Source organism: Dendrobates tinctorius, unplaced genomic scaffold, assembly GCF_039654945.1.
Source record: "Dendrobates tinctorius isolate UK_male_01 unplaced genomic scaffold, ASM3965494v1 ptg000342l, whole genome shotgun sequence".
Classification (NCBI taxonomy): Eukaryota; Metazoa; Chordata; class Amphibia; order Anura; family Dendrobatidae; genus Dendrobates; species Dendrobates tinctorius.
Window position 1 is genome coordinate 605725 of NW_027362008.1, and position 27035 is coordinate 632759.

Consider the following 27035-nt stretch of genomic DNA (forward strand, 5'->3'; position numbering starts at 1 on the left):
TATGGTGTGTGTACAGCGTGTGTGTGTACAGTGTGTGTGTGTGTGTGTACGGTGTGTGTGTACAGTATGTGTACGGTGTGTGTGTGGTGTGTACGGTGTATGTGTACAGTGTGTACGGTGTGTGTATGGTGTGTACAGCGTGTGTGTACGGTGTGTGTACAGTATGTGTGTACAGTATGTGTATGGTGTGTGTACAGCGTGTGTGTGTGTACAGTATGTGTAGTGTGTGGTGTGTACGGTGTATGTGTACAGTGTGTACGGTGTGTGTACAGTATGTGTATGGTGTGTGTACAGCGTGTGTGTACAGTATGTGTATGGTGTGTGTACAGCGTGTGTGTACAGTATGTGTATGGTGTGTGTACAGCGTGTGTGTACGGCGTGTGTACAGTGTGTGTACAGCGTGTGTGTACAGTATGTGTGCACAGTATGTGTATGGTGTGTGTACGGTGTGTGTGTACAGTATGTGTACGGTGTGTGTACAGTATGTGTATGGTGTGTGTACAGCGTGTGTGTACAGCGTGTGTGTGTACGGCGTGTGTGTGTGTACGGCGTGTGTGTGTGTACGGTGTGTGTACAGTATGTGTGTGTACAGCGTGTGTGTACAGTATGTGTACGGTGTGTGGTGTGTATTGTGTTTGTGTGTACAGTGTGTGTGTATAACATGCCTTTATTTCCACGCTCTATACTCTTATCCAGCACCTCACAACACTAACTGATTCTGAAAGGACAAAAAACAACACAGCTTATAAGTAATAGATGTCAGGAGAAGAACCGAGAAGCCGGGGCCTGATCCCAGGAGCTGACAGTCTGAGGACACAGCAAGGCTGAAGATACAGTGTGTAGTCCTGACAGGAAAGAGCGGGAACCAGCACTGAGGAGACCGGAGACAGACGGACGGCAGAGCCCTACTGATCACATGACAGTGACGTCACCATCACACGACTGAGCCCCGCCCCCTGATCACATGACCGTGACGTCACCACAGGTCCTTCAAATCATTCACAACATCAGATTCCACCTGGAAAACAGAAAATCTCATCTTCTCCTAAATATCAACGAATCTACAGAGAACTGCGGGAGCCAGCACAGTACTGAGCGTGTACCAGCACCTGAGCGACGGCAGCACCGAGGTGAGGAGCCAGAGACCGCGGGACAGGATCCGTCATCACTGACGTCTTGTAGATGTGATCGGAGCCTCAGTTACAGGATCCATCGGTCGTGGTCGGTGACGTCTTGTAGATGTGATCGGAGCCTTAGTTACAGGATCCATCGGTCGTGGTCGGTGACGTCTTGTAGATGTGATCGGAGCCTTAGTTACAGGATCCATCGGTCGTGGTCGGTGACGTCTTGTAGATGTGATCGGAGCCTTAGTTACAGGATCCATCGGTCGTGGTCGGTGACGTCTTGTAGATGTGATCGGAGCCTCAGTTACAGGATCCATCGGTCGTGGTCGGTGACGTCTTGTAGATGTGATCGGTGCCTTAGTTACAGGATCCATCGGTCGTGGTCGGTGACGTCTTGTAGATGTGATCGGAGCCTTAGTTACAGGATCCATCGGTCGTGGTCGGTGACGTCTTGTAGATGTGATCGGAGCCTTAGTTACAGGATCCATCGGTCGTGGTCGGTGACGTCTTGTAGATGTGATCGGAGCCTTAGTTACAGGATCCATCGGTCGTGGTCGGTGTCGTCTTGTAGATGTGATCGGAGCCTTAGTTACAGGATCCATCGGTCGTGGTCGGTGACATCTTGTAGATGTGATCGGAGCCTTAGTTACAGGATCCATCGGTCGTGGTCGGTGTCGTCTTGTAGATGTGATCGGAGCCTTAGTTACAGGATCCATCGGTCGTGGTCGGTGTCGTCTTGTAGATGTGATCGGAGCCTTAGTTACAGGATCCATCGGTCGTGGTCGGTGACGTCTTGTAGATGTGATCGGAGCCTTAGTTACAGGATCCATCGGTCGTGGTCGGTGTCGTCTTGTAGATGTGATCGGAGCCTTAGTTACAGGATCCATCGGTCGTGGTCGGTGACGTCTTGTAGATGTGATCGGAGCCTTAGTTACAGGATCCATCGGTCGTGGTCGGTGTCGTCTTGTAGATGTGATCGGAGCCTTAGTTACAGGATCCATCGGTCGTGGTCGGTGACGTCTTGTAGATGTGATCGGAGCCTTAGTTACAGGATCCATCGGTCGTGGTCGGTGACGTCTTGTAGATATGATCGGAGCCTTAGTTACAGGATCCATCGGTCGTGGTCGGTGACGTCTTGTAAATGTGATCGAAGCCTTAGTTACAGGATCCATCGGTCGTGATCGGTGACGTCTTGTAGATGTGATCGGAGCCTTAGTTACAGGATCCATCGGTTGTGGTCGGTGTCGTCTTGTAGATGTGATCGGAGCCTTAGTTACAGGATCCATCGGTCGTGGTCGGTGACGTCTTGTAGATGTGATCGGAGCCTTAGTTACAGGATCCATCGGTCGTGGTCGGTGACGTCTTGTAGATGTGATCGGAGCCTCAGTTACAGGATCCATCGGTCGTGGTCGGTGACGTCTTGTAGATGTGATCGGAGCCTTAGTTACAGGATCCATCGGTGACGTCTTGTAGATGTGATCGGAGCCTTAGTTACAGGATCCATCTGTCGTGGTCGGTGACGTCTTGTAGATGTGATCGGAGCCTTAGGTACAGGATCCATCGGTCGTGGTCGGTGACGTCTTGTAGATGTGATCGGAGCTTAGTTACAGGATCCATCGGTCGTGGTCGGTGACTTCTTGTAGATGTGATCGGAGCCTTAGTTACAGGATCCATCGGTCGTGGTCGGTGACGTCTTGTAGATGTTATCGGAGCCTTAGTTACAGGATCCATCGGTCGTGGTCGGTGACTTCTTGTAGATGTGATCGGAGCCTTAGTTACAGGATCCATCGTCGTGATCGGAGCCTTAGTTCCAGGATCCATCGGTCGTGGTCGGTGACTTCTTGTAGATGTGATCGGAGCCTTAGTTACAGGATCCATCGGTCGTGGTCGGTGACGTCTTGTAGATGTTATCGGAGCCTTAGTTACAGGATCCATCGGTCGTGGTCGGTGACGTCTTGTAGATGTGATCGGAGCTTTAGTTACAGGATCCATCGGTCGTGGTCGGTGACGTCTTGTAGATGTGATCGGAGCCTCAGTTACAGGATCCATCGGTCGTGGTCGGTGACGTCTTGTAGATGTGATCGGAGCCTTAGTTATAGGATCCATCGGTCGTGGTCGGTGACGTCTTGCAGATGTGATCGGAGCCTTAGTTACATTGTCATATTCACTTCAGAATGATTGACAGAAAACTAGAAACGAGAGCAGCAAACGTCCTCCTTTTTGGTTACGTTATTAGTCCAGAGAAATCAGCACGTTTTGGCCTCACAATGCCTTTATCTAGCTATATAGATAGAGATATGCATTCTGGATCTCACATTATATTGTCCCTTATGTTTTCCATCTTCTCCTTCATCATCAAGACGCCGGCAGGACGAGATCCCTCCAGCTGATCCAGTGTTCATTCCTCCTCCTGAATGACCCCCGAGGATGGACGAGGACAGGAATGAGACCACCAGAAGATTATTCCACTGCGCCCTGGAGATCATCTCCCTGCTGAGCGGAGAGGTAACTCTTCTACATTTCTATCAGCTTTATTGTGCGATGTGACGAGTCCGACATCGGGAAGAGGAAATCCAGAATAGAAGAGAAGGATTCTTTACTGTAAGAGCAGTGATTCTGTGGAGCTCTCTGCCCGGAGGAGTTGTCATGGGGACTCCCTGTAAGAGCTGTAGAGGGGCCGGGATGTATGGCCGGAGTGTAATAATATTCCCGGTTATGGCCCCAGATTACTGGAGACGGTTATTGATCCCGGGATTTCTACTGATTGTCAGATCTGAAGTCGGGAAGGTATTCTTCTCCCTAAGTGTCTCTCTCCATACACAGGATTACACAATAGTGAGGAAGATATCGGGGGACTGTGTGACTCCCATCATCCATCTCCAGGAGTCAGGAGGGTGGAGCCCAGGCCCCATCACAGAGCCTCCCCCGCACTCCCCGATACATGAGAGGAACAAGAAGATCCTGGAGCTCAGCAACAAGATGATCGAGCTGCTGAGCGGAGAGGTGACTGCTGGGACATTATACAGGACGGCCCTGGAGGATTCTGGGTGATGAGCGGAGAGGTGACTGCTGGGACATTATACAGGACGGCCCTGGAGGATTCTGGGTGATGAGCGGAGACTTGACAGCTGGGACATTATACAGGACGTCACTGGAGGATTCTGGGTGATGAGCGGAGAGGTGACTGCTGGGACATTATACAGGTCAGCACTGGAGGATTCTGGGTGATGAGCGGAGAGGTGACTGCTGGGACATTGTACAGGACGGCACTGGAGGATTCTGGGTGATGAGCGGAGAGGTGACTGCTGGGACATTATACAGGACGGCACTGGAGGATTCTGGGTGATGAGCGGAGAGGTGACTGCTGGGACATTATACAGAACGGCACTGAAGGATTCTGGGTGATGAGCGGAGAGATGACTGCTGGGACATTATACAGGACGGCACTGGAGGATTCTGGGTGATGAGCGGAGAGGTGACTGCTAGGACATTATACCGGACGACACTGGAGGATTCTGGGTGATGAGCGGAGAGGTGACTGCTGGGACATTATACCGGACGACACTGGAGGATTCTGGGTGATGAGCGGAGAGGTGACTGCTGGGACATTATACAGGACGGAACTGGAGGATTCTGGCTGATGACCGGAGAGAGGTGACTGCTGGGACATTATACAGGACGGCACTGGAGGATTCTGAGTGATGAGCGGAGAGGTGACTGCTGGGACATTATACAGGAGGGCACTGGAGGATTCTGGGTGATGACCGGAGAGGTGACTGCTGGGACATTATACAGGAAGGCACTGGAGGATTCTGGGTGATGAGCGGAGAGGTGACTGCTGGGACATTATACAGGACGGCACTGGAGGATTCTGGGTGATGAGAGGAGAGGTGACTGCTGGGACATTATACAGGGCGGCACTGGAGGATTCTGGGTGATGAGAGGAGAGGTGACTGCTGGGACATTATACAGGACGGCACTGGAGGATTCTGGGTGATGAGCGGAGAGGTGACTGCTGGGACATTATACAGGAGGGCACTGGAGGATTCTGGGTGATGAGCGGAGAGGTGACTGCTGGGACATTATACAGGAGGGCACTGGAGGATTCTGGGTGATGACCGGAGAGGTGACTGCTGGGACATTATACAGGAAGGCACTGGAGGATTCTGGGTGATGAGCGGAGAGGTGACTGCTGGGACATTATACAGGGCGGCACTGGAGGATTCTGGGTGATGAGAGGAGAGGTGACTGCTGGGACATTATACAGGGCGGCACTGGAGGATTCTGGGTGATGAGAGGAGAGGTGACTGCTGGGACATTATACAGGACGGCACTGGAGGATTCTGGGTGATGAGCGGAGAGGTGACTGCTGGGACATTATACAGGAGGGCACTGGAGGATTCTGGGTGATGAGCGGAGAGGTGACTGCTGGGACATTATACAGGAGGGCACTGGAGGATTCTGGGTGATGAGCGGAGAGGTGACTGCTGGGACATTATACATGACGGCACTGGAGGATTCTGGGTGATGAGCGGAGAGGTGACTGCTGGGACATTATACAGGACGGCACTGGAGGATTCTGGGTGATGACTGGAGAGGTGACTGCTGGGACATTATACAGGATGGAACTGGAGGATTCTGGGTGATGAGCGGAGAGGTGACTGCTGGGACATTATGCAGGAGGGCACTGGAGGATTCTGGGTGATGAGAGGAGAGGTGACTGCTGGGACATTATACAGGACTGCACTGGAGGATTCTGGGTGATGAGCGGAGAGGTGACTGCTGGGACATTATGCAGGAGGGCACTGGAGGATTCTGGGTGATGAGCGGAGAGGTGACTGCTGGGACATTATACAGGACGGCACTGGAGGATTTTGGGTGATGACTGGACAGGTGACTGCTGGGACATTATACAGAACGGCACTGAAGGATTCTGGGTGATGAGCGGAGAGATGACTGCTGGGACATTATACAGGACGGCACTGGAGGATTCTGGGTGATGAGCGGAGAGGTGACTGCTAGGACATTATACCGGACGACACTGGAGGATTCTGGGTGATGAGCGGAGAGGTGACTGCTGGGACATTATACCGGACGACACTGGAGGATTCTGGGTGATGAGCGGAGAGGTGACTGCTGGGACATTATACAGGACGGAACTGGAGGATTCTGGGTGATGACCGGAGAGAGGTGACTGCTGGGACATTATACAGGACGGCACTGGAGGATTCTGAGTGATGAGCGGAGAGGTGACTGCTGGGACATTATACAGGAGGGCACTGGAGGATTCTGGGTGATGAGCGGAGAGGTGACTGCTGGGACATTATACAGGACGGCACTGGAGGATTCTGGGTGATGAGCGGAGAGGTGACTGCTGGGACATTATACAGGGCGGCACTGGAGGATTCTGGGTGATGAGAGGAGAGGTGACTGCTGGGACATTATACAGGGCGGCACTGGAGGATTCTGGGTGATGAGAGGAGAGGTGACTGCTGGGACATTATACAGGACGGCACTGGAGGATTCTGGGTGATGAGCGGAGAGGTGACTGCTGGGACATTATACAGGAGGGCACTGGAGGATTCTGGGTGATGAGCGGAGAGGTGACTGCTGGGACATTATACAGGAGGGCACTGGAGGATTCTGGGTGATGAGAGGAGAGGTGACTGCTGGGACATTATACAGGAGGGCACTGGAGGATTCTGGGTGATGAGCGGAGAGGTGACTGCTGGGACATTATACAGGAGGGCACTGGAGGATTCTGGGTGATGAGAGGAGAGGTGACTGCTGGGACATTATACAGGACTGCACTGGAGGATTCTGGGTGATGAGCGGAGAGGTGACTGCTGGGACATTATGCAGGAGGGCACTGGAGGATTCTGGGTGATGAGCGGAGAGGTGACTGCTGGGACATTATACAGGACGGCACTGGAGGATTCTGGGTGATGACTGGAGAGGTGACTGCTGGGACATTATACAGGACTGCACTGGAGGATTCTGGGTGATGAGCGGAGAGGTGACTGCTGGGACATTATGCAGGAGGGCACTGGAGGATTCTGGGTGATGAGCGGAGAGGAGACTGCTGGGACATTATACAGGATGGCACTGGAGGATTCTGGGTGATGAGCGGAGAGGTGACTGCTGGGACATTATGCAGGAGGACACTGGAGGATTCTGGGTGATGAGAGGAGAGGTGACTGCTGGTACATTATACAGGGCGGCCCTGGAGGATTCTGGGTGATGAGAGGTGACTGCTGGGACATTATACAGGACGGCACTGGAGGATTCTGGGTGAAGGGCGGAGAGGTGACTGCTGGGACATTACACAGGGCGGCCCTGGAGGATTCTGGGTGATGAGAGGTGACTGCTGGGACATTATACAGGGCGGCACTGGAGGATTCTGGGTGATGAGAGGAGAGGTGACTGCTGGGACATTATACAGGGCGGCCCTGGAGGATTCTGGGTGATGAGAGGTGACTGCTGGGACATTATACAGGGCGGCACTGGAGGATTCTGGGTTATGAGCGGAGAGGTGACTGCTGGGACATTATACAGGACGGCACTGGAGGATTCTGGGTGATGAGAGGAGAGGTGACTGCTGGGACATTATACAGGGCGGCACTGGAGGATTCTGGGTGAGGAGAGGAGAGGTGACTGCTGGGACATTATACAGAATGGCACTGGAGGATTCTGGGTGATGAGCGGAGAGGTGACTGCTGGGACATTATACAGGAGGGCACTGGAGGATTCTGGGTGATGAGAGGAGAGGTGACTGCTGGGACATTATACAGGACGGCACTGGAGGATTCTGGGTGGTGAGAGGAGAGGTGACTGCTGGGACATTATACTAGAGGATCCTGGGTGATGAGCGGAGAGGTGACTGCTGGGACATTATACAGGACTGCACTGGAGGATTCTGGGTGATGAGTGGAGAGGTGACTGCTGGGACATTATGCATGAGAGCACTGGAGGATTCTGGGTGATGAGCGGAGAGGTGACTGCTGGGACATTATACAGCACTGGAGGATTCTGGGTGATGAGCGGAGAGGTGACTGCTGGGACATTATACAGCACTGGAGGATTCTGGGTGGTGACTGTGTCGTTGTTGTCAGGTTCCTATAAGGTGTCAGGACGTCGCTGTCTATCTCTCCATGGAGGAGTGGGAGTATCTAGACGGACACCAGGATCGGTACCAGGCTGTGATGATGGAGGAGCTCCGGCCTCTTACACAACGAGGTGAGTGTGTCGCCCTCCCAGGGCTGTGGGGTACTCGGTACTGGGCCGGTGTCAGTGGGATGTGTCGCAGCAGCGGTGACCCGGACTGTGGCCCTGGGCGCCCAAGTAATAGGAAGATGTGAATGGTGGAATGTAGTTAGATGAATAGTTCGTGACGCCACCTGTGGTGTTCAGCAAGGTAGGTGTTAAGCAGACGCTGCATGCAGATCCGCTGGGACTGATGGTTTGGTGCAGCAAAGATGTAAAAGCTCCCCACAGGTGAAGCTATAGTCCCAGGGCAGTGTCGATGTGGTTTGCACGGGGATGTAGCGGTTCCGGAAAGGTAGGAAGCAGACAAGACACAGCGGGTGCAATTTCTGTACCTTTGCCTGATCACTGCAGTCCAGGTCCTGATTACAGATGGTATTGGAGCAGACTAGCCTGGAAGCAGCTCAGGGATTCTCTCTCAGCAGACGGGCTGTGCAGTCTCCTTACTAGCCATTATTCGAATGAAGTACTCCCAGTACTGAGTTACACTGGAGTTCCTCCGGACAGATGTTCTCAAGAACCTTACTTGCACGGCAGACAGCTGTAGCCTATCTCGGGGACTCCTCTCTCCTGAGTCCTGGCTCACTATTCAAGCTGCGGTTGTGCCCTCAAGTCTTAGATGGGGGTTGGGCATTTACAGCCTCCTACTCCTCCGGTGTCTGTTGCAGGACCGTTAGTATCCGTACAGCCGTGGAGACCAGGCTCCAGTTCATGCACTCTCTCCAGAGATGAGGTTGTCCTCTGCGCTCTATCTCAGCGCTCATTCCACACGTCTGCACAATTCACCCTCCGCAGACTAACTGACCACTCATTCCTCTTGGCCCTCAGAGAGCACTCCTCCCCTTAATCCCGGTTCAGAGTTCCCCCTGCTGGCCTGAAGTGGAACTGTGTTGCATGCATAGATTGACTTTGAGAGAGACCCATCATTGCCTCCAAGCCTGGCATTACCCTCCCCTGAGGAAGGCAAAGCCACTGTGGCGACCATACTCCTGGGGGCGCCACATGAGCAGCGAGTCTCCTTGTTGGCTCCGGTGGAGGTGATGACGTCTCTCCGGCGTCCTCCTATAATAGATGAGTTTTCTCCAGACTTGCTCTGGGTTTCTCTACATTTTCTCCATCTGACAACAGCTTTCTTTTCCCTGATCATTTTCTTCTGATCTGTGAGTCGTGGTAAGAACGACCTCCCTGCGATTTTCCATGTCAGTACAGTTACAGCAATTTCAAACTTGTGGGATTTTTTATAGAATATTTTTCGTGGGCTAAATATCAGCCCTTTCCCTGAGACCCATCACTTTATCCTCCGTTATCGGAGCTGTGTGACGGCTTCTTCTCTTGAATGACGCGCTGTCCTTTTGGTACCATTTTGGGCACCGGTGACTTTTTGATAGTTGCGATTTCATTGCATTTTTGGGGTGGTGTTTGTGATGTGTTTACCGTGTGGAATAAATCCTCATGTGACAATGACAAATATGTTTGTTGATGCATTTATTTTTTTGTTCTCATTTTTGGAGACAAAGGAAAGCTAATGGGGATTTTAACCTGAGATTCTCTTCATATTGGGCTTCATAGGAAAACCTTGACGGCAGAGACAGGGGTCTTCTGCAGGCTACAGGCGGTCATAGCCGCCTCTAATGCTGAGCCCTAAAGCTGAGCCAGCTGTATGTCAATGCCAGGGCCGCGTTAACAGCTGCTGCTCTCTATACACCGAGTGGTGACTGTAGCTGTCTCGGCCAAAACGCTATGACTGGAAGCCAAATGCTGCCGAGTGGGACTAAAGTTCATTTCCTTCCGGCAGTGGGGCTCTCAGTGCTGACACCGGGCAAGTTCAATATGTTATTAATCTGCAGGTTAACCCCATGGCTGGCATCCTCCATGCATGAACACCAAATATCAGGAAGGGTTAACGAGCCTTATCACTTGACGTCAGAATGCATGGGACGGGGTGTTCTAGCCTCAAAGGCTCAACAACACCAAAATGTCAGGTGGTCCGCTCTTCCTCTTTATTGGGTCTGATCAGAACAATGTAAGTGGGATGGTGATGCAGGTGTTGGCCCAGCAGGGACATCAGGCAGCAAAAGGGTGATAATAATCAGTTTAAGTCTCCCTTAAAGGGTTGTTCGCTGAGATGAATATATATTATGGAGATTTTCTGTGGAATCTTACATCATTAAGCGCACATGACCCCGGCTCCTGCTCTCTAGTTGTCCTTTCTACACATTGATGATAGGCACTGTGGAGAAACGGGGTCAGTGGGTGCTCTCGTCCGCTGGCCTGGCTGCCTTTAGAAAGACTGCATGGACCAGGGCTCATACCACTGAACGCCCGCTCTATCTCCTTGTGGGCAGAACACTACACAGACAACGCAGGGTTAGGGTACAACAGTGTGGCCAAGCTTTATTGAACCACAACACCCATTAGCAAACAGAACAATTTCAGCAATTACCCAAAATGGTGCACACCACACGGCCTCACCCCTCCGCTGACTCACCGAGATGCTAGTGGATGTTATGTCAGAGCTCCCAGGGTCGCTATTCCACCTGTGATAACACAGAGCGAGGAGGTCACGACAAGCGTAGAGAGATGACCGAGAGCAGTCCAGTGTTCTTTCAGCCGGATCTGACGTACCCTCCGCTGGGATCCTGAAGAGTTTCTTGTCCGTTGGGTGTTTAGTAGGAGGTCCGGCTAGTAGCTCTAAGTGGTGAGATGAGACACCGTCTCTCTGTCTCAGGGTCTTTTATACCCAAGGCAGGTAAGCTATTGGTAGAATTACCCAGTGTCCTTCAGTACACCCTCACAGCCTTTCCCTATCTACATTCAAGTCAACAAACTGATTCCAGAATATAAACAACCATCAGATAAGCACACACTATGTTACATGGTATATCATTGTGCAAGTCAGCCTTCTTGACCCACCAGAATCCACACTTAAATCCACAAGCCAAATATACAGACAAAGTCAATTCCTCCAGGCCTGGTAAAACATAGCCGTCTGGGCAATTAAGATATACTCTGGTTTCTTCACAGGCACTAACCACTGCGTACCAGGTGCTCCCCACAACACCGTCCTCCTGTTCACTTGCTGCCTATTTTTCTGTTTATATTGAGGCGAATGTTGAGATTTATCTCTTTAAAAAAGAATAAAAACGCAGTAACTCGTCTTCTAATAGGAGGACGGCAGGTTCTCTCCTCTTAGATTGATCCCAGAGGATCCTGTCCAGGAGGGTGGCCGTATCCTCATGATGACCTCATGATCTCTCAGAAAACAATCCCTGGTAAATGGTAACCGTCCTTCCCCCAATCTCCATAACGTGAATTAGGAGAGAAGAAACCGCTGGATAGATATGTGGAGCTTTCTCCAGCTCCTTTGTGGTTCCATCAGTGGTGGATAGGATTCTTGGAGAGGTTGTGTTTCTTAGTGCGGCTCCTCCATCTGCCTGAGGAGGGTCTTCTCTGTCCCTCTTCTCAGGGTCCTCATCCTCCGGGTGCAGAGCAGAGAGCATTAGGCTTTGGCCTTGTTGCTTATCACTTCACCAGATGGAGGCCCGATGCTATTGCATCGGGAGGGCGGTAATGTCACGATGGAGGCACGCTTTGCAGCGTTGTGAATCTCTCCCCCCCCCCCCCATGTGCTCATCCACCTATCCACTCTGTCTTGCCCCATGTGCTGACTTCTCCCGTCTGTGCTCTCTTCTTTGACCTGTCTACCCCATGTGCTATCCCCCTTGTCTGCTGTCTCTCTCCTTCCTGTGCTGTGTTCTCCCCTCATGTGCTGTCCCGTTTGAGCTGTTTCCCCTTGTGTTCTGTCTGTCTCACCCCTGTGCGCTTTCTCTCTCCCCCATCTGCTGTCTCCTCCTCTCATATCATCTCTGGATTGACCTGTGCCCCATCACTAAACAGTCAGTGCACACAGGGCCGGACTGGCAATTCTGGCAAATGCCACAAGGGCCTGTCTGGTCATGGGCTGCCTTGTCTTCTACGTTGTTCACAGAATCGTTGTTCTCAAGACACCCATACTGTTAAGAGTTGAGACGGAGCACAAAGTCACTTACCCCAGCAGGCCACGGGTATCATTAGAAATATTGGTCTTGTAGTAAATCTTCCTTTCCTCCATCCAGGGTAATATTAGCAATATATCCCCATCTGATTCTTGGGGACTGGGACATCATGGGCCTGTGTGATTTCAAATGCCAGGGCTGAATTTCAGTCCCAGTCCGTACCTGAGTGCACAGCATGTCAGGAGGAATTTCTATTTCCCACGAACGAAAGTTCATTTTAAAAATTGTCTGTGTCTGCTGTTGTAATGTCAGTATTGTCTTTTGCTTCCTCCCCTGCCCAGGAGATGTGGTATGCTCCGTACACAGTCAGACACAGACAATTTTTAAAATGAACTTTCATTCGTGGGAAAACCCCTTTAGTGTGACTGGCTTCCTCTGCCTGTATACATGTTGCGCATCTGCCGCCGGAAATTCACGCAGGCACAGTGCAACGGTGTTCTGCTGGTGTTACCACGCAAGATGAGGCATGAGTGTGAGTGTGAGAATGTGTGTGTGTGTGTGTGGTGCGTATAGAGTGTGTGTGTGTGGTGCGACGGTGTTCCGCTGGTGATACCAAGCAGTAGGTTGGTACCAGCAGCAGTTTCCATACTGAGACACCCATCACTTGGGTGTCCCAATATGGCAGTTGGTGAACTTCCTCCGCTTGGAATTCTGGGATACGGTGACATCTGGAAAGAACCGGAAATGAAAACAATACAAAGCAATTATATAAATAGATACTTGGGGCTCACAATGTGCTGGGACCTCGATACTGGCGGTGAGGACCACAACAATGTAATTTAGTCCCTGATACATAAACCTAGACTTACCGGTTCTTAGAGACGTGTCTCATATATAGACAGATACACGGCAGGTCATGTATTCAGTCTGTGTGTCTCCACAGATGGATCCGAGAGGAGAAATCCACCAGAGAGATGTCCCCGTCCTCTGTATCCCCAGGACTGTCCAGAGGAGAATCACAACATCCTGAAGGAACATCAGGTAGACGTCGCTGAGCCCTGTACCGGATCTGTATACGGGGGACTGTCATGAACCGGGGGTGTTTGGTTGCCCCCAAGTTTGTCAGGGATTTATTATATCCCTCTTTCCAGTTCCCGTTTGGAACTTGCAGCTCTCTAGCGCCTCCCTCCCCCCTTACCCTCAGGTCAGTCAGGGAACTACACCTAGGATAAGTAGTCGCCAGTAAGGCTGCCTGGTTGTGTACTGGCTATTGGGCAGTCTGCAGGGAGGCCGGTATGTATATCCCCAGGCCTAGATGGGTAATACACATAATAACCTCTGCCCGTCACTAGCAGAGCCTCCCCAAAAGCCCAGAACACGACGCTTCCACCAGCTCCTAGTTCTATATTAATTTCAATGTTGGGTCGGGAGCCAACCCACTAGGTAGTGTGAATTTAGCATGGAGACGTGGCGGTAAGTTTATAGAGCAAGGAAAACGGAACTAGTAAATGTTATAGATTTATTCCAAAAAGAATAGGCAGTGTTTACAAAAGTACAAAAGATGTCACAAAGAGAGACAACTACATTATATGCAATTACAAAACAAGAATGGAGTAAAATGAGAACTTACACTTATCAGTCAATGCCATGTGGAAGTGGGGGAGGGGCACCTTCCCCAAGTTAAAATGGAGTGTACCTAGAATATGCGCAGATTTATATTATCGTGACAGGGACATATCTGATCGAGGTCATAGATGTCACAGATTTTGGTGGTTTCTTGTATTGTGCTGATTGTTACATCTGATATATCAGGGAGAATATCCGACTAAGAATAAAGTGAAGGATGAGACAGAAAAAGAAGCAATGACGAGGGGGGATCAGCCGTGTGTGAGTGACGAGAAGGAGATTCCGGGAGATGTTTCTACAGGTATGTGATAATGACCATCTCGTGATGATGATGACCGGCGTGTGATGAAGATGACCGTCGTGTGTTATGATGATGATATCCGGTGTATGATGATTGATCGGCGTGTGATGATGAGCAGTATGATGATATACGGCGTATAATGATGATGATGTCCGGTGCATAATGATGATGATGTCCAGTGTGTGATGATGATGATGATGATGACGACAACAACCGGTGTGTGATGATGATGACGACAACAATCGGTGTGTGATGATGATGACGCTGACCGGCGCGTGATGACGCTGACCGGCGCGTGATGACGCTGACCGGCGCGTGATGATGATGATGACCAATGTGTGATATCGTGTGGAATCTACGGTGCAGTGAAGCTTTATCCGCTGTCCACATCACAGCAGTAGCGTCCAGTGATGGTGCGGCTGCTCCTGTAGAGTCCGGCGGTGCACCGATGAATAACGGGGCCGCCTTCACACCTCTTCTTAATGGTTTACGAAGAACAGATTTAGTTTTCCTTTACCTTTGTTAATATTCCTGCCATCCTTTCCGTCCATATTTTTCTTCCACAAGTCCCATGCTGCCTTATAAATGACTGAGCTTGTGATTTAGATGGAACCTTTGGCGGAAAATTCCCTATAATAAGGCAGATGGAGACATCTTTGAAAAGACGGACAACGCTGAGCAAAGGCTAGACAATAACTGTGCTGCTTTATTAGTGATTGGATCCCTCAAGGTTTCATCTGGATCACGTATTTTGTATAATTAGACGGAAACTCCAATGTACGTGCTCAGTGTAGAGCACAGGATAAATATCAATCAAAATGTTTTGTAAAATGTTCCCAATAAAAGCTTCATCTCAATTCACAAAAAAAGCAAGTTCCCAATCAGGTCCGTCATCTGTTAACATAAATGTAGAGTGTCATGGAATATGACGTAAACCTTATTGTTCAATCACGCACACTGAGCTCTGCTACATCTGCTTTGGACCTGCTAGCCCTTCACATACACTGCAGATGTGACCCCCCCCACCCCTCCTCTCTCTCTGCCTGCTTGTGTAATCCTATACTCCTTCCCCCCTCTCTCTGGAATGTGTGTGTAATTCTATCTCCACCGCCTCCTTCCTGCCTGCAACTGGGAAACTGAAAGTAAAAAAGCCCTGAAACACGTGTTTCCTTCGTCCTAGTGTTTAGAGTCAAAATATAACGATGCCGATGGGCCATAGAAACATGAAACTTACACTTTTGAATGGGTATCGGCAGAACCATACTCCAGTGAATTTTCTAAGCTCAAGGACAAGCAGAATCCAAGTAGTGGATTACTGCTTAACCGAGGCACATAAGCAAGTAGTGTTTGGACTTAAATGAACACCAATTTCACGCTGAGAAAAAGGGTAATTTTGCCGTCCGGTGCGAGCCTTGCAGCCCGAGTTACGACGGTTACGAGGTTTTAGTAAGTTCTTAGTAACTTTGGAAATGGGATTACATCCCATAGCTCTGCCCCCAGTGAGGTCATCCAACTAAAATTATAAGGCTAAGAGGCTGATTCAGGGGGCATTCAGACCTGGGGGAGACAGCATATACCATCCATGCTGTGGGCTGAATCCTTGCCTTTGGGAACCCCTCCGAAAACTTGCCTACCGACGTTTTGTTGGGGACTGATTTGGGGAGAATGGTCGCGTATTATGTCCTTGACACCCCTCCCCAATCTGATACTAAGGGTAATGTTAATGCTATTGATAATGATGTGAAATTGCATGCTTTACCTGATACCCATTTTTCTGAGAATGATGATGTGTCTACAGGTGCAGGTGTGCAGGGTGAGGCGGTTGAGGAACCCCTAACAGGAGCAAGTGACAGTGCTAAGGAAGATGGGGAGATGCACGGGAACCATGAGGAAAGTAATGCCGTGCAACTGACCAGTAGCCATGAAGAAGGTAACTGCCCCATATTTAGCACTGCTCCTGAGGTATTGGGGGTGGACTGGGAGGTAGACCCATAGCAGTTCCAGCTGATGGGTTGGTTGGAAAACTGCGGGGAGACAGCCTATGTAGCCGCTGTCATCCCCATTCAGAGTGCCCAGAATGTAGGTAACGCTCTGCCTTCTGGACCCTCCTCAGTCAGAGGGTTGACTGAAGCAGAGATGGACCCAGAGCAGGTCCTAGAGGGTACCTGTGAGGAAGGAACCTTAACATCACTACTGGCTTCCTCCAGCCAGGAGTTCCTGCTGCTCTGTACTAGATGCGAGCCTGGAGGCCTTGAGAGGCTGCTCCCAGGAGCCCACTTCCGAGTCGGATAAGGAGAGGGTGTTCTGTGAACGAGGAAGATTGTATCGGGAGACAGTTCCAGGTAAATCCCAAAAGGAGTGGTTGAGGGAAAGGCAGCTGGCCGTCCCGTATCAATTCAGGGGTGTGTTGTTGCGGATTGCCCATGAGATTCCACTCGCTGGACACTTGAGGATCAGCAAAACTAAGGCCTGGCTGTCTCAACACTTCTATTGGCCCAAGATGGGGACAGATGTGTCAAACTAATGCCACTCCTGTATCACCTGTCAAAAGGTGGGGAAGGCGGGGCCTGTCCCCAAGGCTCCCCTGATCTCTTTGCCAGTGATAGAGGAGCCTTTCCAGCGGATCGCTGTGGACATTGTGGGCCCGCTGGCCGACCCAGCAGATCTGGAAAGGAGTACATCCTCACTGTGGTAGACTACTGTACCCGGAGGCAGTGGCTTTGCCATCAACTAGGGCAGATAAGGTGGTGGATGCATTGGTGGCCATCTTTTCATGGGTAGGATTTCCCAGGGAGATGCTTACCGACCAAGGGGCCCAATTCATGTCTCACCTAATGGAGGCTCTCTGTGAGAAAATGCAAGTGAAGCGTCTGGTATCGAGTGCGTATCACCCCCAAACCAATGGCTTGTGTGAGCGCTTCAAAGGTACCCTCAAACAGATGCTAAATATGCTGGTTGAGACCCAAGGGCACGACTGGGAGCGATACCTCCCACATCTGCTATTTGCTTACCAATAGGTTACGCAGGCCTCGACGGAGTTCTCCCCCTTCGAGCTCCTGTATGACAGGCGAGTCCGGGGACCCATTGGGTTGGTAAGGGAATCCTGGTAAGAAGAGTCGACCAATCCAGAAGTGTCCTGTCATGGTTAGGACATGGTTAATGTCACTAGGATTCCCTGTCAGCTATACTGTTGTTCTGACTGTGTGTCTGACCCCCTGGTGTACATGTATACTGCATTGCTTGATTGCCTTCTGTGTATGACCTGGTCTGTCCGCTCACTCTGTTCTCTGTCTCGCGTTTTGGTACTATTGTCTTCTTCGGTTCTGACCTCCTGGCTTGGCTATTGTTACTCCGTTTCAGTTTGTCCCTATTGTACCGCACTGCTCATTCTGGCTTTTTGACCTCTGACTTCCCTTCTGACAATCCCCTGTCTCATCCCATTGGTACCTCGAGATCTCGTGGTTCTGATCTTAGCTTGCTTGACTACTCTCCTGTGTTTATCGTCTCCTTTGCACCCCGGCATCTGGCTCCGGCCCCAACCACATCCTACTCTGTCACATGGCTCAGGTCCTAGTTGTTACCTGGTTAGTTACCCGGCGCTTTGCTCAGCTCCCTTGCTGCTGTGAGCAGCTCTCCCTGCAGCAGTGATACCCAGGAGTCGTGACATTATAGCTGACCTTACAGTCTTTCCCTGGTGGTGGGGTGTTAGTATGCTATGGATCCGGTACACGCTCTCACGATGCAGGTTAATGATCTCTCCCAGCTTATGCAGAAGCTGTCCCTGGAGCAGCAAGCCCTGGTCCACTCGCACCAACAGGTGCAGAGAGATGTGGCAGTTGCTTTACAAGGGTCTGCTCCATTGGGGTTCCGGGAGGGGGGCCCCACTGATGTATCCTTAGCAGACCCCGAGCCACCAGTAAAGTTACCTGACAATTTTTCCGGAGATAAAAAATTGTTTAGGGTCTTCAAGGAGGGATGCACGCTGTTTTTCGAATTGCGTCCCCGGACCTCTGGTAATCAAAGGCAGACGGTGGAGATCATAATGTCCTTGTTAAGAGGGGCTCCACAGGCATGGGCTTTCTCTCTCTCTTCCTCTGCTCCTGAACGTATGTCTGTGAACCTGTTCTTTGAGGCTCTGGGACACATCTATGACGAGCCTGATAGAGTGCGTATTGCAGAGGATATGGTGATGCGTGTGACGCGGGAGGCACTCTGCTGAATGGTTCTGCTCAGAATTTAGACGTTGGGCAGCCGAAGTATCTTGGGACAACGCCCTGAGGGGGTTGTTCCGCAAGGGCCTGTCTGACCGTCTGCAGGGCGCTCTGGCATTATATCCTCCTCCCAATACCCTGGAGGATGCCATGACGCAAGCGGTCCTGATGGAGCGGAGCTCCGTGCTAGAGGAGTGATGCAACAAGAGTCTCCCTTGTACTCCAAATTGTGTGACACTGCACCTGTATCTGAGGCCATGGAGGTTGGGGCTGTCTTGGTGAAGGAAAGAGAGAGAAGACACTGTAGAGACAACCTACTATGTTTTTACTATGGAGCCTCTGGACATTGGAAAAGGAATTGCCCCTCCTGCCCTTCAGTGAAATCGTCAGAGAAACGCCTGAGTCTGGGCAACAATCGAGGAGGTTGTCCAGACACCCAGGTATATTTTTTCTCGCTTACAAAAATTGTGCTCTAGGTGGAATTGGAACTTGCTGGCAGTCCTGTTGTGACTACCACCTTTGTTGACTGCGGTTCTTCCATTAATTTGATTGATGCCCAAATTGTGACCCATAATAAGATAGGGACAGTCAGGCTGAAAGATCCTATTAAAATTGTGGCTTTTGATTCATCCCCCCCTTACCCGGGATGGAATTTGTTTCAGGACTGGTGTCTTTTCTCTGAAGTGGGTTCCACTCACATGGAAAAATTAAGTTGTTTCTTTATGAATAATCTGCCTGCTGGACTAGTATTGGAGATGCCCTGGCTGCAACGCCACAATCCTGTCATTGATTGGGTGGCAGGGGAGATCACTCAATGGGGATGTAAGGATAACGGTCTGTGTTGTAACCTGGGACCTTTTGTTAACACTGTAAAGTCTGTATCTGTGTCGTCTGTCGGTCTGGAGGGTATTCCAGAGTACCTGAAAGACTTCGACAACGTGTTTTCTGAAAGCGAGGCTGAGGCGCTTCCACCACATAGACCTTATGATTGTGTTATTGATTTAGTCCCAGGAGCCAAATTACCCAAGGCTTGTCTGTACAATTTGTCCGGGCCTGAGCGCCAAGCCTTGAAAGAGTACATCACAGAGAGCCTCCGCAAGGGGCATATTCGGCCCTCTGTGAAGAAAAAGGATGGTGGTTTGCAGCCTTGCCTCGACTTTCGGGAACTGAATAAGATTACTGTGAAAAACACCTACCCTCTCCCTCTGATTCCTGATTTATGTAATCAACTCACGGGGGCCAAATGGTTTTCTAAGCTTGACTTACGAGGGATTTATAACCTTATAAGGATCCGGAAGGGAGATGAATGGAAAACAGCGTTTCTGATGACCGAGGGGTTGTTTAAAAATTTGGTTATGCCCTTCAGCCTCACTAACGCCCCTGCTGTTTTCCAGAAATTCATTAATGTTATTTTTTCTGACCTGATTGGGCGCTATGTGGTCATTTACTTGGAAGACATCTTGATATACTCAGAGGACAGTCAGTCACACTTACACAATCTACGTACTTTTCTCGTAAGACTCAGGGAGAACCATTTATACGCTAAGCTGGAGAAGTGCTCATTCTTGTGCAAGAACTATCTTTTCTGGGTTTAATTGTATCAGGGGAGAGATTCCACATGGATCCAGGGAAGGTTCAGGCCATTTCAGATTGGGTGCTACCTCATGACCTGAAGGGATTGCAGCGATTCCTGGGCTTTGCTAATTACTATAGGAAATTCATTAAAGGGTTCTCGCAGGTGGTGAAACCCTTGACGGACCTCACTCTCGAAGGGGTGGATGTGAAAAATTGGTCCATGGCCACAAAAAATTCCTTCCAGACACTGAAGAAATGTTTTACTTCAGCACCCTTGTTGATGCAACCCGATCCGTCAGACCTTTTATCGTGGAGGTCGACGCTTCGGAAGTGGGGGTGAGAGCTGTGTTGTCCCTGGGTCCGTCCACCCCTTTTTTTTTTTTTTTTTTTTTTTTTTTTTAAATCAGATAAATTTTTATTTAACCAAATTCAAGGTACAAAACAATAGAACAAAAATCGCAATGAAAACAGTAACAATGGCCATTAGTTTCAGAAATTCCCTCCCTTCCCCTCCCCCCATTACATACAAGAGCAGCAAATAATGCATGTGTAACCTAAGGTCAGGGTCATCTTCTCTCCACCCAAGATGTCCACAGTGTCTCAAATGTTCTTATGCTTTTTCTCTTAACGTAAATATCTTTTTCCATATTCACAATATAGTCAGACTGTCTGAAAAATTCCCTCAACGTCGGCGGATCTTCATTTATCCAGTATCTGGTGATCAGTTTTCGTGCAATATATAATCTAGCTATAGCCACCTTTATATTTATTATGTACCTGGACCTCCTCCACATATCCCAGTATACACACCACAGGGTCCCTCTCAATCCTACAACCATACGCGCCTCCTATGGCATTAAGCACCGCCATCCATTATGGGTTCAGATTTGGACACTGCCATAACATATGGAGAATTCCAGCCCCCTCCATTCGGCACAGAGGACACTCAGAAGTCTGTCTCAGACCCGCTCTATACAGCCTTTCAGGAGTCCTATATACTCTATGGAGTACATATATATGCGAGAGTCTGCCCGGTTCACTCAGCGATAATTGGGGTATATATCCCATAATCACTTCCCATTTATCTTCCTCTATCCTACCCAACTCCTCCTCCCATTTCCCCTGTGCTCTAATAGAATAATTATTTAAAAAAGTATGCATTAGATCCTTATAAATGCCCGACACTACCCCTTTTGTTCTCCCCCTGCACAGACATAATATATCCTTGTGAATCTCCATATTCATCGTCCTACGCTGCGTAACATAAGCATGCCTACACTGCCCATATTGAAATCTGCAGACCTCCGGTAGCCCATAATCTTCCTGCAACTTTCCAAAGGGCACCAGTCCCTGCGCGTCCTGCACCTGAACCATGTACTGTATTCCTAGTCTCATCCAATTTTTAAATTCTCCCATTTTAACAAATTCCGGTAGAGTCTCGTTTTGCCATACTGGGGAAAAATTTGTCAAGTGTTCCAAACCCCTAATCTTTTTAATTGCCTCCCAGACTATATGTATCAGCGCTAAAGTAGGATACATCAAACCCAACTTCTTAAAACTTCCTGCCTCCAACACCTGAACCAAGGGATCCCTCCCCATCACCTGAACCAAGACCCTTTTGTATTGAACCAGCCTCAGACATATCCCTCAACCCCATCATCTGTTGGCCCTGAGCAGCTAAGTAGTAAATCCAAGGGTTTCGGAAGCGCCAGTCCCCCTCCATCCTTGGGCCTCTGCAGTATCTCAAGTCTGATCCTTGGCTGCTTTTTTTCCCACACAAGATCCCTAAATCTAGAGTCAATAGTACGAAACCACCGCCTAGGGAACCAGACAGGGGCATTGTGCAAGACGTATTGCAGTTGGGGCATCAAAATCATAATCTTAATCAGATTAATTCTTCCCACTACTGAAAGATACAGTTTACACCACACCCCTACTTTACTCCCAAACTTACTCTGCAGTGGAATCAGATTCAAATATGCACAGCTCGAAATCGGAAGTGCCACCTGAATGCCCAGGTATTTAAACTGTCGCACCACTGCCAACCTACTACCCTCCCCCGACACTGGCAAATCAACAACACAATCATCTACAGCCATGACAGTGGATTTTTCCCAGTTAATTTCTAATCCCGATATAGACCCAAATGTTTTAATAATTTCCATTGCTCTCAACAACGACTCTCCGGAATCTTCCAAATAAAGCAACATATCATCTGCATACAGTGATACTTTTTCTTCTACCAAGCCATATCTGAACCCTTTCACCGAAGCCGTCCTCCTTATTGTCTGCGCCAGGGGCTCCACTGCCAAAGCAAAAAGTAGGGGGACAGTGGACACCCTTGCCTAGTCCCCCTATGAAGCGCAAAACTCCCAGACATTTGCCCGTTAACTCTGACCCTAGCGGTCGGGGAAGTATATAGCAACCGTATCCATGAAATAAAGGTCGGCCCAAAACCAAAGCGTTCCAATACCCTCCAAAGATACTGCCACTCAACACTATCAAATGCTTTACACGTGTCCAATGATACCAAAACCCTACTGCCCCTATTGTCCAACGACAGCTGCAAATTCAGAAAAAGTATACGCAAATTAATCGCCGTAGACTTATTTGGCATAAATCCGGATTGGTCCGGATGGACAAGATCCTGAACCACACTCGCCAAACGGCTAGCCAAAATTTTTGCCAAAATCTTTACATCCACCGTCATCAACGAGATGGGCCTATAAGATTCTGCCAACCCTGGATCTCTCCCCTCTTTCGGAATGACCACCACCACCGCCTCCCTCATGGACGCCGGTAATTCACCCTCCCGAAGAGCCACTTCAAAAACCTTTTGCAGTCTGGGTGTTACCATCTGAATTAATTGTTTGTAAATTTCACTCGGATACCATCTGCCCCTGGGGCCCTATTATTAGCCATAGATACAATAGCCATTTCAATCTCTTCTTTTGTTATGGGCACCTCCAGTCCCCGCCATCACTGTCTTTAATCCACGGGAGCCCTGCTTCCTGAAGAAAACCCTCTATGTCCCCAAATTGAGTCCCCCGTTCCCGAAGAATATAACTGATTATAGAATCGTCTAAATTCCTCCAAAGTACACTCTGTGTCCCCCACCTCCCTTCCCTCATCAGTCTTCAATTTATATACATAAGACGATTCCCTCTGCGCCGCTACCACCACTGACAACAGAGGCCCCACTTTTTCACTTTCATCATAAAATTGCGTTTTCTGGAAGGCCCTCCTCCTCTCTGCTTTCCTCAAATACACCTTATTAACCTCTTCCTGTGTACCCCTTAGCCTACTCTGATTTTCTGCTGATGGGTCCAGTACCACATCCCTCTCCACCCTCTCTAAGGCTTCTATTATTTTCCTGTCTTCTAGCTGAGATTTCGACCTACATGTGATACAGGAAAGATGTATATCTTTGTACCATGTTAGCCGGTAGATAGAAAAATATTCAGGATTGAGAGTCCTCAGTAGTTGATACCTTTTAATGGCTAACTGACCTACATGTGGAAATCTCTTGAAACAAAAGACCACTTAGGACCGCTTTCATAGCGTCCCACACCACCCGACTATCAGCACTCCCTTCATTAATCCGCCAATACTCCTCCAATTCTTCCTTGATAATATCCATATCAATATATTCCAGCCACACTGGGTTCAGCTTGAATATCCGGCCTCCTCTTCCTAGCATATTTCCATGATCGCCGTTCTTCGTGTTCCCTCTGACAGTCCTCTTACATTCCAACTAAGGATTTTAATTCTATCACCCATCATACAATTCTATACATACAAGTTCCCGACCCTTGAAAATATCTTGCAAATATCTTGCAATAGAACTCTTCCCTAAACAATTAACCCCTCTCCTCCCCCCCATATACAGTAACCCAACAAACCATAACAGTTCTCCCATTGTATTTTCCCCTCTCTTACCAGAGAGTGGGCACTCCAACGTCTAGCTACCCTATAAACGTTACCTCTGAACCACTAAAACTCTCTCACACCTCCTCCGCATATGCATATAGATGTTATTATTACAATCAGTCCCTCCATAGTTCAAATCAGTTAATATGCAGGAACCAGAAACCTCCATATAACAGCACCGTCTTTTCTCTCTCACCCATGACAGCACCACGGAGAGAGGGGATCCGCCCTTCAGGGACAGGAACCTACAGATAAAAGGGCGGTACCTCTCCTCCGCCTTCAGTTGGGTTCCTGTCCCTGACGGAGGGACCCACAGTACGGCGTACCTGTTAATGGAGCCGGGGCCGGCCTGTCCGGAGATCGGCAGCGGGGAGGCCCCTGTCGCGGCAGGTGCGGTGCCCGAAGCCGCCGGGGCCGATGCGGGCTGCCGGGTGAGCGGGGGGGAGACGCCGGAGTCGCCGCTCCGGAGAGGAGATCGGGGCTCTGCGGGGCCCGATGGAAGGGGGGCAGCGCCATGGTACGGAGAGTACCAAGATGGCCGCTGCCCCGGAAGTAGAGAAGACGACTTCCGGGTCCCGGGACCAGACGCATGCGCAGGAGCGCGATCCCCGTCCAGCGCGTGCAGGTGGAGCGGTGATGTCACGGGGCGGTAAATTTAAAAGTGGTGAGGCGCAGAAGCTCCTGGCTGGAAGCGATCCTGATAATGGAGGATAGCGACCAGCAACAGGAGCAGCATGACAGGCAGCAGCTGAAGCAGCAGCAGCACCACCAACACCACCACCGACAGAAGGAACGAAGCATGGAGGGCCATTCCAGCAGTCACTCCACGCGGCGTAGTATGTCAGCAGCAAGGAGCAAAACGCCACCAGGAGATCAGCCTATACAGGACCTGACTCCGTCTCCCGAACCGGTACCTGCAGCCGCGCACCTTTTTGGGGTAAGTGATCTTCGTGAATGTTCACCGTTGTAATACAAATCCCTCTCCCTTATTAGGGAAAAAAGAAGGCAAAAAAGAACAGGGAATGTCCCACTTGCACTAAACCCCTACCGGTATCATGGGAGAAAAAACTATGCGAGTCCTGTACAAAAGAAATTGTTTGTCAGGAGACTCCGGATTTCGCATCTGACCTAAGGGCCGCAATTAAATCAGAGGTCCAGAGCGCCCTCGAATCCCTTAAACATAAGGATAAAACGAGGAAAAAAGACGCGGTAGAAACCTCCCAGTCAGATTCTTCCACATCGGGAGAAATCTCGTCTAAATCCTCAGACGAGGAAACAGGAAGACGCCATTGTTTTCCCCTAGAAGAGGTAGACAAACTAGTGAAAGCTGTAAGGTCTACCATGGGGGTATTGGACCCGAGGCCGGATAAAACAGTCCAGGACATGATGTTCGAGGGACTAGGCCAGAAAAAACTGAGAGTATTTCCGCTAAACGAGATTGTCAAGGGTCTAATCAAAAAAGAATGGGATAAGCCAGACAGAAAAAATACTACGGTCTCTTCCCTTAAAAGGAAATATCCCTTTGAGGAGGAGGCATCTACGTCTTGGGATAAAGCCCCGAAACTTGATGTAGCATTCGCTAAGGCATCAAAGAAATTCGCCCTTCCCTTTGAGGACATGGGCACCCTCAGGGACCCCCTAGATAAAAAGGCGGATACCTTTCTAAAGGGGGCTTGGGAGTCGGCAGGCAGTAACCTCAGGCCAGCGATAGCGGCGACATGTACCTCAAGAGCCCTAATGGTATGGGTGGACCAACTTCAGAAACAGCTGAGGGAAGGGACACCTAGAGATAAGATCTTAGATTCTATCCCAGTAATAAGGGGAGCGGCTGCATTCTTAGCGGACTCATCGGCCGATTCAGTCAGGCTATCGTCCAAAACGGCAGCACTTTCAAACGCAGCCCGAAGGACACTATGGCTTAAAAGTAGGCCAGGGGACCTACAGACCAAGATGAAACTATGCTCAATCCCCTGTGAAGGGAAATTCCTTTTTGGGGAAACGTTAGACGACATCCTCCAGAAAGCAGGGGACAAGAAAAAAGGATTCCCAAATTTAGGGCCAGCGGCATTTAAGAGACCCTTTCGGAATAGGAGTTTTTTTCAGAGAAGACCACCAAGGGAACAAAAGTGGGATGACAAAAGAAGAGATAGAGGCTTCTTCTTTAATAACTCTCCCCGGGACAAAAAGCCCTCCAAGTGACAGTACGCCCAGGGTGGGGGGAAGGTTATCCTTTTTCCTTCCAGCCTGGAGGAGAATTTCAACAAACCCATGGATAATAAACCTAATCCAGGAGGGCCTAAGAATAGACTTCTTCTCTCTCCCGCCTCAAAAATATGTAACAACGCCGCTGAGATCCAGTATGCGAGAACAGGAAGCGCTAGAAAGCGAGGTCCTAGGCCTAGTGAAAAAAGGAGTCCTCCAGGAGGTTCCCTGGCAGGATATGGGCAGAGGGTTCTACTCCCTCCTATTTCTAGTGACCAAACCAGACGGCACCTTTCGTACTATTATAAATCTGAGAAAACTAAACAAATACGTCAAGAACCAGAGCTTCAAAATGGAGTCGATCAAATCTACCACCAAAGTCCTGTTCCCAAACTGCTACATGACGGTGTTGGACCTCAGCGACGCTTATTATCACGTCCCTATCCATCAAGACTCCAGGAAATATCTAAGGTTAGCCGTCTCAATAAAAGGCAAAATGAAAGAATTCCAGTACAGGGCCCTGCCGTTCGGAATATCGATAGCTCCGCGAGTATTCACCAAAATAGTAGCGGAAATGATGGCTCATATAAGAGAACAAGATATAATAATAATCCCGTATTTAGACGATTTCCTAATAGCGAGCAGCTCGTCTCAAAAATGCAGGGAACAGAGAGACAGGGTGATGAACACTCTACAAGACCTGGGCTGGCTTTTAAATCTAAAAAAATCAAGGTTGGAGCCCAGCAGGGTACAGGAATTCTTGGGCCTAACATTAGACTCAAGCATTCAAGAGTGTCACCTCCCAGAC

At 49.7% G+C, this 27035-nt stretch overlaps 1 protein-coding gene across 1 annotated transcript in view; it reads left to right on the forward strand.

Annotated features, from left to right (window-relative positions):
- The first annotated feature begins 757 nt into the window (after positions 1-757).
- Positions 758-27035, forward strand: part of LOC141074952 (uncharacterized) — a 156643-nt gene continuing 130365 nt past the window's right edge. The window contains 7 exon segments of the mRNA XM_073562281.1: positions 758-1130; positions 3485-3629; positions 3948-4127; positions 8237-8360; positions 13326-13423; positions 14195-14309; positions 16108-16239. Of these exon segments, the coding sequence (XP_073418382.1) occupies positions 3552-3629; positions 3948-4127; positions 8237-8360; positions 13326-13423; positions 14195-14309; positions 16108-16239 (727 nt within the window). The 5' untranslated portion in view covers positions 758-1130; positions 3485-3551.